General features: G+C 40.8%; 1 protein-coding gene across 1 annotated transcript in view; it reads left to right on the forward strand.

Moving 5' to 3' along the window:
- Window positions 1-5,524: 5,524 nt before the first annotated feature.
- Tusp (WD40 superfamily protein Tusp) overlaps window positions 5,525-13,899 on the forward strand; it is a 343,779-nt gene continuing 335,404 nt past the window's right edge. The window contains exon 1 of the mRNA XM_067154178.2: window positions 5,525-6,025. Within this exon, the coding sequence (XP_067010279.2) occupies window positions 5,930-6,025 (96 nt within the window). The 5' untranslated portion in view covers window positions 5,525-5,929. The remainder of the gene's footprint in view (window positions 6,026-13,899) is intronic.

Consider the following 13,899-nt stretch of genomic DNA (forward strand, 5'->3'; position numbering starts at 1 on the left):
CTCTTGAATTACAACTTTATCTTCATATTGTGATCTTTCCTACTTTTATAAACGCCATTCAAACTTATTCGTCTACTAATGTCATTCCACGCCATCTCCCCGCTGACAGCTCGGACCATACCACTTAGTCGAGCAGCTCTTCTTCTTTCTCTCAGTTCTTCCCAACCCAAACATTGCAACATTTTTGTAACGCTACTCTTTTGTCGGAAATCGCCCAGAACAAATCAAGCTGCTTTTCTTTGGATTTTTTCCAGTTCTTGAATCAGGTAATCCTGGTGAGGGTCCCATACACTGGAACCATACTCTAGTTGTGGTCTTACCAGAGCCTTATATGCCCTCTCCTTTACATCCTTACTACAACCCCTAAACACCCTCATAACCATGTGCAGAGATCTGCACCCTTTATTTACAATCCCATTTATGTGATTACCCCAATGAAGATCTTTCCTTATATTAACACCTAGATACTTACAATGATCCCCAAAAGGAACTTTCACCCCATCAACGCAGTAATTAAACCTGAGAGGACTTTTTCTATTTGTGAAACTCACAACCTGACTTTTAACCCCGTTTATGAACATACCATTGCCTGCTGTCCATCTCTCAACATTTTCGAGGTTACGTCGTGTCTGGAGCACTGGAAATGCCTCTAGACGATCGTAACATCGGGATATCGTGTGCCACAAGTTCGTAGCGTGTTGGCCACGTCACCAGCAACGCAGACGTTACCGCACTGGAATCTTACGTGAGCCAACTCAGGGAGCATGGGATTCAAAATGGCTGGTTCTAACACAATGAGCTCGTTGTATGTTCACGTACTTCGTCTTTACGAAAGACATCTGAAACTCCGCCATTTCTGCACTTTCCTTTAGGTCATCTATCTGCTTGATCACAATTAATCCTTCGAAAATGTTTAACTGTACCTTTTAGAAAGCGTTCAATAGTGCAGCGTCGTTAGGAGACATGTCTGTGGGCCGCAGGACGGAATATCTCCTGTAGAAAAAAATGCATTGCCGTACCACCTACAATTTCAAATTGATATAGATACAGATTTTCCATTACTGGAATTTTCAATATCTCGAAGTAACTTAAATTTCCCGGCCGTTTGCCCTATTTCTTACGTGTATTTATTTCTCTATTACTGGAAATTTGGTTAGACGGATTTCTTGAAGCAAAAAATACTCTGTAACACGAATTTTGTGCAATGCGGCATTTGTGGTTTGTGAGGAACAGTTAACAAGTAAAGAAAGGTTTACAGTGATGCTGGGAGCTAATATGACGGGAACCGAGAATCTAAAACTTCTAATGATCGGAAAATCGCTGTTTCTCGGGTGTGAATTAATTATCGGTCATGTACGAAACCAACCCCTGAAGTCGCGGATGACAAGCTCCATTTACAAATCTCGGCTGCCTGGTATTGACGAGAAGTTTCAAAGTGAAGAGACTAACGGGTGTTAACGGAGGTATGTTTCTTGTTTCACTGCTGTATGTTCTGGATCCTATCTTCTAAAGAGTTACTATAATAAGGGTTATAAGTAAAGTGATTGCAGCCAGTCCCTGCTATGAATGGTGTGAAAATGTTGCCCATAGGGTCGGTTGGTGCATGCATTTCAGTGGGCTTGGCAGACTGATATGTAATAGCAACGTCTGGCTCGGTGAGGAAAGCAACGGGAAACTACCTCACTCCTCATTTCCCTAGTACGCCTCTTCAGTGATGCCTAGGCCATTTATGACAGTTGATGGCGGAGCTGTTGAGGATCCAACCAGCCTTCGGGCTGAGGACTAAACAAACAAGTAAAGTGATGCCGTAAAATAGAGTTTGTTTGTATATTTAAAAAAAATGTATTTAGTATAACCCCGTAGATACATAGGATTCAATTATGTGCTATACATGCTCAAAAACGATATTCTCTATATCTAGTAATTTCGCTAACTCGAAGTGAAATTTAGCTCTCTGATTCGAGATATCGAGGTTCGACTGTATGTTCATTTTGACTTAGCGCCATCAATTTTGCGTGCACGGAAAACCGACACAGTGTGGTAACTAGGCAACATCTTGTTCCTCACGTAACACTGCCTTCTATATACAGTAGCTACAAATGAGTTTCCACTGTCTTTGACTGGCGTTAGCAAAGCCCCTTACACACGGTAACATCACGGACAGCAGCAGAATTTTGCACATAATACGTATCTCGCCATAAAACTGTGTGTTAAATCAGCGACCATTTTGTTTGTTTTGTTGATGAGTGAGTCTATCTTGTTGACACCGCATGGGAATATTGTGTGCTGGATCAGCTGGCATACTGATGGACTCAGATCTTCATGTGTGATCGGAACTGTTTATCTCCTTTGTGGCTGGAGTGAAAGGATGCGTTATCTGTAGACTACCCCCTGCATGTCGTGAGAGGGGAACAATCAAACAAATTGTACCTCTCGCCTTCTAAGGAGAAATTTGTTTATATTTGGGGTGGGGCTCTATCTATAATTATCGTCTTCAATTTCCGGACAACCGGGCGAGTTGGCCGTGCGGTTAGAGGCGCGCGGCTGTGAGCTTGCATCCGGGTGATAGTGGGTTCGAACCCCACTGTCGGTAGCCCTGAAGATGGTTTTCCGTGGTTTCCCTTTTCACACCAGGCAAATGCTGGGGCTGTACTTAAATTAAAGCCACGGCCGCTTCCTTCCAACTCCTAGGCCTTCCCTATTCCATCGTCGCCATAAGACCTGTCTGGGTCGGTGCGACGTAAATCCACTAGAAAAAAAAACTCCGGACACGATTGTAACCATGACAACCTCAGTAGCGACATCTTCTCACTGTGCGCTTTCTTCTGTAACTAAGAGCTTGAGGACATCTCGTATCAATTGAACGCCGTTCTACTCCTCAGTCCAGAATTAAAATACTTGAACTGGCCAGGAAACGAACCCAGGGCCTTGGAATAAGAGACAGGCACGTTACTTCCACATCACAGAAATGGCTAATAATAATAATAATAATAATAATAATAATAATAATAATAATAATAATAATAATAATAATAATAATAATAAAGACCTACTGTGGTCTTTTCCCAGAAACAGAAGGATTTGTTCTGGCCATCCAAGATCAAGTAAGTGCTATACGGAACTACCGTAGATACATCATGAATGACCTAACAGTTGTCACAGACAACTGCCGTTGTTGTTCCAGAACTACAGAGAGCACACAACACGTCAGCTCTGGCTGCTCACACTTGGCCAATACTCATTATAAGCACCGACATGATAAGGTGGCTAAAATCATTCTGAAAAATGTGGATTTCTTCAATCATCAACTGCATATTCGAAATACAGACCTCCACCCGTTCTCGAAAAATCTTCATACCAGCTTTTATGGGACCTGGAAGTCATAACTGCTGTCACGCTCAGGAACAATAGGCCAGATATTATTCTAATCAATAAATCAAAAAGATCCGCTTCCCTTATAGAAATTGCTTGTCGAAATACCTCCAGTCTGCAAACAACAATAGCCACAAAGGTATCAAAATACACAGAAATGGCATTAGAAATACAATGCCTGTGGAAACCTGAATCAGTCACTACAGTTCCAGTAGTAATATAATGTACCGGTGTTATTCCGAAAAACTTGCACAGCTCTCCGGCCGCATTAAACCTGCATCATCACATATTCGTTGACTTATCCTCAGCACCTCCCACATTGTAAGAAAGTTTCTAAGAACGACTTTTCCTCTGAGTTAGACCAATAATAATAATAATAATAATAATAATAATAATTTTTCCGAAGTTCTAGAATGGATTTCATTTTCTCACAATAATGGACTCTCATTCTCCTTTCGATTTATCAGAACTCTTTATTTCCCCTGTCAAAGGATGCTTATCTGTACCCCTGCATGCTGTAAGAGGCTACTAAAAGGGGAGCAAACAAAGAATCTGTACTCGCTTTCTCGTCTTCTAAGCACACACGCATATCCATGATTCTATGTTTTCTCGCATAGCAGAAAAATGTAGGGTGCGAAGATATTTTTCTACTGCAGAGTTACTTTTTGGACACACTGTAGATACACATCATTGTGTGGCAGAGTGACGTGAATATTACTGCTGAGTTTATGATGTCTTATTTGATTATACTACCAAGTTTTTATTGCAATAGTGGGCCAACTCAAAATAGTTACTTGTACATTCACACCGGGCGAGTTGGTCGTGCGGTGAGGGGCGTGCGGCTGTGAGCTTGCATCCGGGAGATAGTGGGTTCGAATCCTACTGTCGGCAGCCCTGAAGATGGTTTTCCGTGGTTTCCCATTTTCACACAAGGCAAATGCTGTGGCTGTACCTTAATTACGGCAACGGGCGCTTCCTTCCATCTCCGAGGCCTTTCCTGTCCCATCGTCGCCATAAGACCTATCTGTGTCGGTGTGACGTAAAGCCAGTGGCAAACGAATAATAAATTCACGGACGTCCGCCTCTGTGGTCTAGTGGTTAGTGTGATTAGCTGCCACCCCCGGAGGCCCGGGTTCGATTCCCGGCTCTGTCACGAAATTTGAAAAGTGGTACGAGGGATGGAACGGGGTCCGCTCAGCCCCGGGAGGTCAACTGAGTAGAGGTGGGTTCGATTCTCACCTCAGCTATCCTGGAAGTGGTTTTCCGTGGTTTCCCACTTCTCCTCCAGGCAAATGCCGAGATAGTACCTAACTTAAGACCGCGGCCGCTTCCTTCTTCCTTTGTATATCCCTTCCAATCTTCCCATCCCCCAGCAAGGCCCCTGTTGAGCATAGCAGGTGAGGCCGCCTGGGCGAGGTCCTGGTCATCCTCTCCCGTAGTATCCCCGACCCAGAGTCTGAAACTCCAGGATGCTGCCCTTGAGGCGGTAGAGGTGCTATCCCTTGCTGAGTCCGAGGGAAAAACCGACCCTGGAGGGTAAACAGATAAAGAAGAAGAAGAAATACACGGACTCTCATCTTTTTCAAAGGTACCTGTAACTCAGCCAGTTCTGCGGTTTCCTTTACGACTTCCGTTTCATTGCAATTAATCTTTCGAATATTTTAATCTTTTCTTATTTTTATGAATACGGTTTAGATTTTGGATAATTTTGGACAATCCTTAATGTCTTCCTAACAATGTTCCATCCCTTCGAGAGATTCCACAAAGATCGCTTAATTTCAGACTCACATCCATTTATTTTGTGGGATAAGATACGACCATACGCCTCATTAGATCTAAAAATTACGCTTCTCCCTTTTCATTAAGTAAATTCTTACATCAGACTGATGACCTAACATTTATTATCACCCGGAGTGAGCATGGGTTTGTGTTTCCCGTATCACCATTCTGAATGGGCGTATCCAGTATGTTAGTACTATTTTAGCCACCCAGCCGGCGGGCATGTGTGTTATGCGATCGTGCTCTGTTTTGCTCGTTAGTTGGCAGTGTAGCCGGGGCGCGGCGCCAGTGTCGTGTCGAATCAATACATTTGCCTGCTTGACTTGACAGATAAGGGAATGAACTGTATTTGAAAAGCTCTGTGCAAGGGAAAACAACTCATCGTGCGTGTTAAGTGACAAAACCAAGACAATTAGTCGTGTCAGAATGTTGACAAAGGCAATACGGTGATCTAAATGCGTTATTTGTGAAGTATTATTACAATGTTCTGTCACGTTCTTCGATTTTCGTGCTTTTTATAAATAGGAAAGAAATGTGTCGGAAATAATAGTGAATTTTATATAAATAGTTTAATAGATAATAATGTGGCGAAATGTGTGTTACGGTGTAACGGTATTTTGACGAAATATATATTCGTAAATCGTGTTGTAAGCGAAAGTCGTATCATGTTAATGTTTGAACAGACGTGAACTGATTGTCAAGAAAACGTGTTCCTGTTTTAAAAGGCCTAGGCTTATTGTCCTTGCCCCGTTGTTGTATTTAAGTGCAATTTTTGGCTATGCACTTACATTTTGAGCGGAATACCAACGCGAAATGTGACTGCACCGTCCTGTCCCTTACATGGATGGGAAAAGTCCCTGACGAACTTCCAGAGGTAAAGTACACAGAATTCTGAATTACTCTCGTAAATTAATTCCCTTATATTATTAAGTGCATGAAATGTGTGGACTCTATGTTTCACGGCCCTCTACATTGGGAAGTGCTTTCATCATAACGCATTGTTATACACATGACTGATGCATTGAACGGATTCCACAATAGCTGTTTCACCATGTTTTCTATAACCAACCAAAAGTTGCTAATATTAACATATCTAGAGATAGATTCTATTTCCTAGAAATGACATCGCATGCACATAATGCAGATTATTTTAACGAAACCATTCAAACATCTGTTAACTTAATCCATAATATTATAAAATTAATTTGAACGGATTTATACATAAAGATTACCATTATTTTATGCTGTTGCTGTAATATTGCATGAGATTACTCCACAGATCTTGGGGAAATTGTTAGCTTTTATGTCCGTGCTTCTCTCGTTAGACTTCTTGTTATTTTGTATCGATTCCTGGAATGAAGTTGGAATATTTTATACCGTGTAGTTGCGACAGATTGATGTCTGATACATGTTCTGTTCTGCTCAATATGTGACATGTCCACGAGGTGTCATGCGATATAGAGAGGAGCGAGCTCGCTGTGGTACTAGAGGCATTCGACTCCCAGTCAAAGAAGCCTACCGGTGTTTCCTAAGGTAAAGCTTGGGATAGTCTGGAATTCTATTCAATGACAAATGACGTACATAAAACAAATAACCGAATTGAAAGACACAGTAATGTTTGATGCATAATTAATGATTTACACCATATTTTCATGAAAGTATCTCTTTTACGGTAATATTACTGAACTCGATAGCTGCAGTCACCTAAGTGCGGCCAGTATCCAGTATTCAGGAGACAGGCAGTCGTCAAGATGGTTTTCAGTGATTTCCCATTTTCACACCAGGCAAATGCTGGGGCTGTACCTTAAGGCCACGGCCGCTTCGTTCCCAGTCCTAGCCCTTTTCTGCCCCGTCGTCGTCACATGATCTATCTGTGTCGGTGCGACGTAAAGCCAATAAAAAAATAAAAAAAACTGTAATACTATCTGAGCAGAAGGTTAAATGGAGTGACGTTTCACGATGCATAGTTTATCAATCAATTTAGCACTTTCATACATAATTTATAAATTAATGAATATTTTATGAAAATATTACGCTGATATTCTCCGAACACAAGATTTAAGATGCTTGCTCCCTCAATAGAAATTTAGCACTTCTTCCTACATAAGTTAGCTAGCGAGTTCGTCGAGCAATTAAGTTCGCGAAGCGTTGAGCTTGCATTCGGGAGGTCGTGGGTTTGAATTCCACTGTCGGCAGCCCTGAAGATGGTTTTCCGTGGTTTCCCGTTTTCATACCAGGCAAATGCTGGGGCTTGTACCTTAAGACCACGGCCACTACATTCCTAATCGTAGCCCTGCCTCATCCCTGCGTATAATAATAATAATAATAATAATAATAATAATAATAATAATAATAAAAGACTTATAGATTACCAAATTATTTCATGAAAACATCCCTGTGGTTGGGGTGATAGGAATAACATACTCCGTATACCCTGGCTGTCGTAAGTGGAGAATAAAAGGGGACCCAGGGGCTCTGAACTTGGGAGAGTGGGTTGGCGACCACGGGGCCCTTAGCTGAGTCCTGACATTGCTTCCACTTGTACCAGACTCCTCACATTCATCTATACTATCCGATCTCCCTGGGTCAACTCTTTTTTACCAAGACGGTATTACAACATCGCAGCCTAGGGAGTATTTCACTTTCCCACACTTCGGGGCCGTTGTTAATCTTTTGGACGATACCTTCATTGTTTGAAGTGTCGTACACCTTCTGTTTCTTCCCTCTGATTACTGTTAATAGAAGATGGTTGCCCAGTTGTACTTCCTCTTAAAACAATAATCACCACCACCATATCAGTTTACGCTAATACTCATCGAGATGAAATTTAAGAGGCAGTGACATTAGCCATGCTTAATGTCTGTTTCGAAGTTTAACGCTTTTTATTCGAAAAATTAACTTTTCTTCTCATTGGAATCATGAATTCAGAGTTGAATGGTTCGATCTTAACACGTAGGGTATTAATGTCTGTCTTGAATGGGAGTGTATCCGTACTTTTCCACATCCTTTACAAAAATAATTAAAATTACATACACTATTTATGGTATTTATGGTATATAAAATAAAGAATAAAAATAAAAACGATACATACGCAAGTTAATGGAAGTGGTGATCAAACCTATTTGATATTCCTGTAATAAAATAAATGTAATTTTATTATTATTTTTTTTTTCTATGTGCCAACTTTTCTTTTCACAACTCTATGAGCTTTTCGATCGTGACGTATTTTTAGAGACAATTGACGAGCAGTTCACAAAATAATCTGATAATTCAACTTAAGACTTTATAGAATGAACATCTATATATATATATATATAAAATAATAGTTTTGTCTGTACATTGCTCAGAATTTGAAAAGAATGGTATTTCTGTATCGGTCATGTCCACAGTAACAAGGAAATGCACTTTTTACTTTTCCATAATTTCTGTCTATCTGTATGTATGTATGTATGTATGTACGCGCATCACTAGAAAATGGCTTAAGAGAATTTAATGAAAATCGGTATATAAAGTTGAGGAATAAGTCGCTACAATCTAGGCCATAAATAATTTTATTCACGCTTGGTGAAATGGTAGCTCAGGGGAAGACCTAACATTTAATTTTCAAATATTTATATTATTAGTGCTCCTATCTTAATAAAAATTGGTATGCGAACTCGGGAAATAAGTTGCTACAATCTAGGCTATAAATAATTTTATTCAAGCTTGGTGAAATGGTAGCTTAGGGGAAGGCCTAACATTTAATTCTTAAATATTTACATTATTAGTGGTCGTATCGATAAATACTACATAACCAAAGTTATATAGATTTAAATTTCTGACCATTTATGTCTTATAGTTTTTTACCGTATCGGCTATGATAACACAGATATTCATGAATTTGTATTTTTGTTGCTAAGTCCGTATCGACGCCCAGCCACGAGAAACAGAATGTTATAAAAATCTGTACATAGAGTCGGGGGATAAGAAACTACAGTCTAAGATATAAACAATGTTATTCACCCGGGATGAAATTGTAGTTTAGGGGAAGGCGCCTAAAATTTAATTTTTAAATAGCTATATATTTGGTCCTATCGAAAAGTAATACATAACAAAAGTCACAGAGAATACAATTTCCGATCATTTATATTTTATTCAGTTTTACCGTACCAACTATGATAAGAGTGGTATTTCAGAGTCGGAAGAAAACTAAATGTGAAGGCCTACAATATCGAAAGCGCACATTACATTGACCATTGTTTGTTGTGATATTATTAGTCTCCTACGCTGCCTCTCAACTCCGATAGATGGAATTACTGCTGCGTACAGAGTATAATAACCTGACTGAACATTGGCGGGAAATAGCCAGGGAGTTAGAAAACTTTCTTCTTTAGCATGTCATTCCTCTGGTTCATACATTTTCTGATACAGCTGGTACGTAACATACTGGTTCTTCATAGTATTCCAGTTGATCGATCCCTATTCTGACGCGCTGGTTTGAATGAGCAGTGTGCATACTTAAAGCAGAGGCTGACTTAGTAGTAGTAGTAGTAGTAGTAGTAGTAGTAGTAGTAGTATGGCCTGGTCTAGAATAACAATTTAGGCCTATTCCAAATTATAGGACCACAATAACTCAAAATTCAACCCTGAAAAGAGCCGTTTTTAAGGAAAGCTTCTTCCTCTTCATTCTTCTTAAACTCTACATTCAATTTATTCCAAATTGTTAGTGAAGCGGGGGTTTCTCTCTGGCTTGGAGGAAAAATTTGCCTCCAAGTCAGATTTTTCCGCCAGTGTAGTGAATTGATATTTTCCGACTCATCGGGTACTCCTAGAAAGCAGATTGGTAAAAGGGCATATTTTTCACCCTGGGAGTCTCCACTATTCGACCCTCTCCTCGCCGAAAACGGACGAAGAGTGTTCACGAATCACGGCTGTCTGCGGCTTGGTCATTCCATCTCTGGAACTTTGGACTGTTAGATCGGCAGTGCAGTCCTGTTCGTTCAAAGTGAGAAAATATGTGGTGTTTCAGTTGATCGAGTATTTCATATGAAAGCATTGCTTTTAATCGCGCCATTCCTACTGACGTCATTGTAATGTATGTTCATTTCAGTTTGGAAAACCACTAAGACAGTCTTTCTGAGGATGTAAAAAGGCAGGTGGAGAGTGAGTGTCTACCATTACAATGAAAACTCTCCAACCTGATTGTGAATGATGGTATGCAAGCGGGTCTACCATTACAGAGAAAATTCCCTAACTCAGTCTTCATATGGGAAAATAAGTTTGGTGACTTCCCCGTCGCGTTTCCAGGGTGACATTAAGAGCTATGCGATTTAATACAATCTTGCTGACAATGTGTACACTAGAATTCCGTAGCGAAGCACGGGTACATCAGCTAGTAGGCTATATAGAAAATGAAAACACAGGAATATGAAGTTACGAGATAGATCAAGCGTTGGAATCACGCGGATTCGTTACAGATAACAAGGAGAAAAATACAATTCTGTACGTGAATGTTATGGAGATGCTGCGAAAGCTTGTCGATCCTCCTGCTGAGGTCAGTTCAGAAGCCATAGTTTTTAGTGTAAATGTACGCAATAGCTTGTGTTTTCAAAAGTAGGTCATTTGGGACGGGTGAACAAAATAACCCATTTAATATACACACATTAAATACTAATATAACAAGAATTAATATTGAATGAATAAATATAATTATTTTTTCCGCCAATCAAGGAAAACCAACAACATGAGGATGATGACTTGTTTCAAAGGGTCTTAATCGGACCCTCCATGTATTGTAATACTGTGGGGCTTCATGCAGTTAGTTTACGTATAATACAAAATATTGAACATATTCATACTAACAATGTTTCAAAATGTTTGAAATGACTTATATAACATGTAGCCTTTCCCTAAATCTAGAGTTACTAATCTTGCCTCTTACACGGATCCCCAGAGTTCGATTCGCGGCCAGGTCAGAATTCGCCCCCCACTCCCCAGGTGGTTCGAGGCCGACTAAGCTACGTGATTGCAATTGAGGTCCCCCTGTCTGTCAAAGAGGCGACTAAAGGGACCCCAGGAGCTCTCAACTTGGGAGCGTTGGTTGGCGACCACAGGACCCCTCAGCTGAGTCCTGGGATTGCTTCCACTTACTTGTGCCAGGCTCCTCACTTTCATCTATCCTATCCGACCTTCCTTGGTCAACTCTTGTTCTTTTCGACCCCGACCGTATAAGAGCACTCGAGGCCCAGGAAGTCTTTCATTTTCACGCCCTTCGTGGCCCCTTCCAATTTTTTCTCTCTGATTAGTGTTATATAGAGGATGGTTCCCCCGTTGTACTTAATCTCAAAAGAATCACCACCACCTGGACTCAGGATATCTTATGAATAAGTTAAAAGTAAGACATGAAAGCAGCAAGAATGATCACTGGTACAAACAGGTGGGAACAATGACAGGAGGGTACTCGGATTGAGGGGACAAAGATTAAGTTAGGAATGAGCCCGATTGTGAAGTCGTAAGCATTAATCCGATTCAGTGGTGGGGTCATGTGAAGGGAATGGAGGTGAATCGGTTACCTAGGAGAATAATGGACTGTTATGGATGGTAAGAGAAGTAGAGGGAGACGGAGACGGCAAAGGTTAGAAGCAGTCTTTAATGGTTTAACTATAAGAGGAATTAAACTACACGAAGTCACAGAGCTAGTTACAAATGGAGGTTTTTGTAGGCGTTTAGTAAATTCACAGAGACTTGCAGGCTGAACGCTGAAAGGCATTTAAACAGTATTTTGAAGACGCGCGCGCGCGCGCGTGTGTGTGTGTGTGTGTGGGTGGGTGTATTTTAAAGTCATAGTAGGCAAAATTGAAAACCAAATTTTCACGTGCTTATAAAACACGGAACATTTTAGCGTCCCGACGAAGTTTCTCGGGACAAGGTTTGGAACAAAGGGACAATCCCATATTTTGCGCGAGGTATACGAACTCGACATTAATGCTGCAAGTACAAAAACTAACCCATCAAGCAGAGATCTTCATTTCAATAATAATACTCCCTTTCAATTCTTTCCAATACAACTTCGACAAAGTTGAGTTCATGATGTCATGCAGGATACTGGAATGCCTCAACTCTCTGCGCTTCCAAACAACATCAAAGCACATGTTTTTTCAATATAGTCTGATACGCCATTAAATGGAGCCTCCTCTAAGCACTCAAGTGATAGGGAAGGCCTCACTTTATGACATGATAATATGTAACGAATCGACCGGTTTTGTGTGGCAGTGACGGCCGCAAAGTTTCACTACGTACGTCGTAATAAAATATGCAGTCGGTATGAGTTTGAAATGTTGTTGTTGGGGTCATCAGTGCACAGACTGGTGTGATGCAGTTGCCCATCCTACGTCTACTGTGATCTGTTTGTCATATTAATACCTTAGTCTACCCCGACCGTTCTTACCGCCTACATTTCTGTCAAAAACCAACTGCACAAGTCCTGGGTGTCTTAAGACGTGTCCTATGTCATCTTCTGGTCAAATTTAGCCAAATACTTCTCCTCTCACCAATTCAATTGAATATCTCTTCATTCGTGATTCGATCTACACATCTGACCAACAGTTTTCTGAAACACCACATTTCAAAAGCTTCTATTCTTCTCTTCTGAGCTGGTTATTGTCCATGTTTCTCTTCCATACAATGCCACGTTCCAAAAACATCTTTCTAATTTCTATATCAACGTTCGAAGTGAGCAAATTTCTTTTCTTATGAAAAACCTCCCTTCCTTGTGCTAGTCTGCATTTTACGTCCTCCTTACGTCTGTCATCGTTAGTTATTTTTCTACCACAGTAACAATATTCATCTACTCCTAATCTAATATTTCCTGCATTACTTTACTTCGAGTGCACTCCATTACCAATGTTCTGGATTTAAATTTATTTTTATCTTGTACTCCGTCTCCAAGACTGTTCGTATCATTCAGCAATTTCTCCAGATCTTCTGCAGACTCGGATAAAATAACTATATCATCGGCAAATCTCAGAGTTCTCCTTTATTTCTTAATTCTAGACATAGATGATTGTCTTCAAGGCGAAGTGATTGTCAGTGAGTCGGTGATATCAGAAGTAACATGCTTACGGAACGAGATAAACATAAATATCAGGGGCGAAAGTTAAATCTACAGTATATTATGTACCACTAGCGGCGTGGGAGCATCAGGTCCTAATCATCAAAAGCTAAGTATCCATTTTATTCCATACCAAGAAGCGTGTCTTAACTCTAATTCACTGAATGATTCAAATTTCTTCTGTCTGAACTTCCGTCCATGTTTATCATGTGTCCGCTCCTTGTTTATTTGTTCACGGGCTGTTGTATCAGATGTCTTGGTCACGGCCACCTGGATCATGCATGTCAAAATTATTTAGCAGCCTGTTTCCAGTCATTCCACCGCGTCAGGAATGGAATGAATGAAGCCTCCCTCTAGCAGCGAGGATAGGAATTGTGCCGGCTGCCGAAGCCTGTCGCACTCCTCCGGGGCAATGATTGATGATTAGTGGAGAGTGTTGCTGGAATGAAACATGACATGGAAAACCGCAGTACCCGGAGAAAACCCTGCCCTGCCTCCGCTTTGTCCAGCACAAATCTCACATGGAGTGACCGGGATTTGAACCGCGGAATCCAGCAGTGAGAGGCCGGCGCGCTGCCATCTGAGCCTAGCCGGCTCTCTAAAATTATTTTTAATAACTAATAATGTGTTTAAATGAGCCAGATTTATGTTCCTTTATC

This window comes from Anabrus simplex, chromosome 10, assembly GCF_040414725.1.
Source record: "Anabrus simplex isolate iqAnaSimp1 chromosome 10, ASM4041472v1, whole genome shotgun sequence".
In the NCBI taxonomy this organism is placed as follows: Eukaryota; Metazoa; Arthropoda; class Insecta; order Orthoptera; family Tettigoniidae; genus Anabrus; species Anabrus simplex.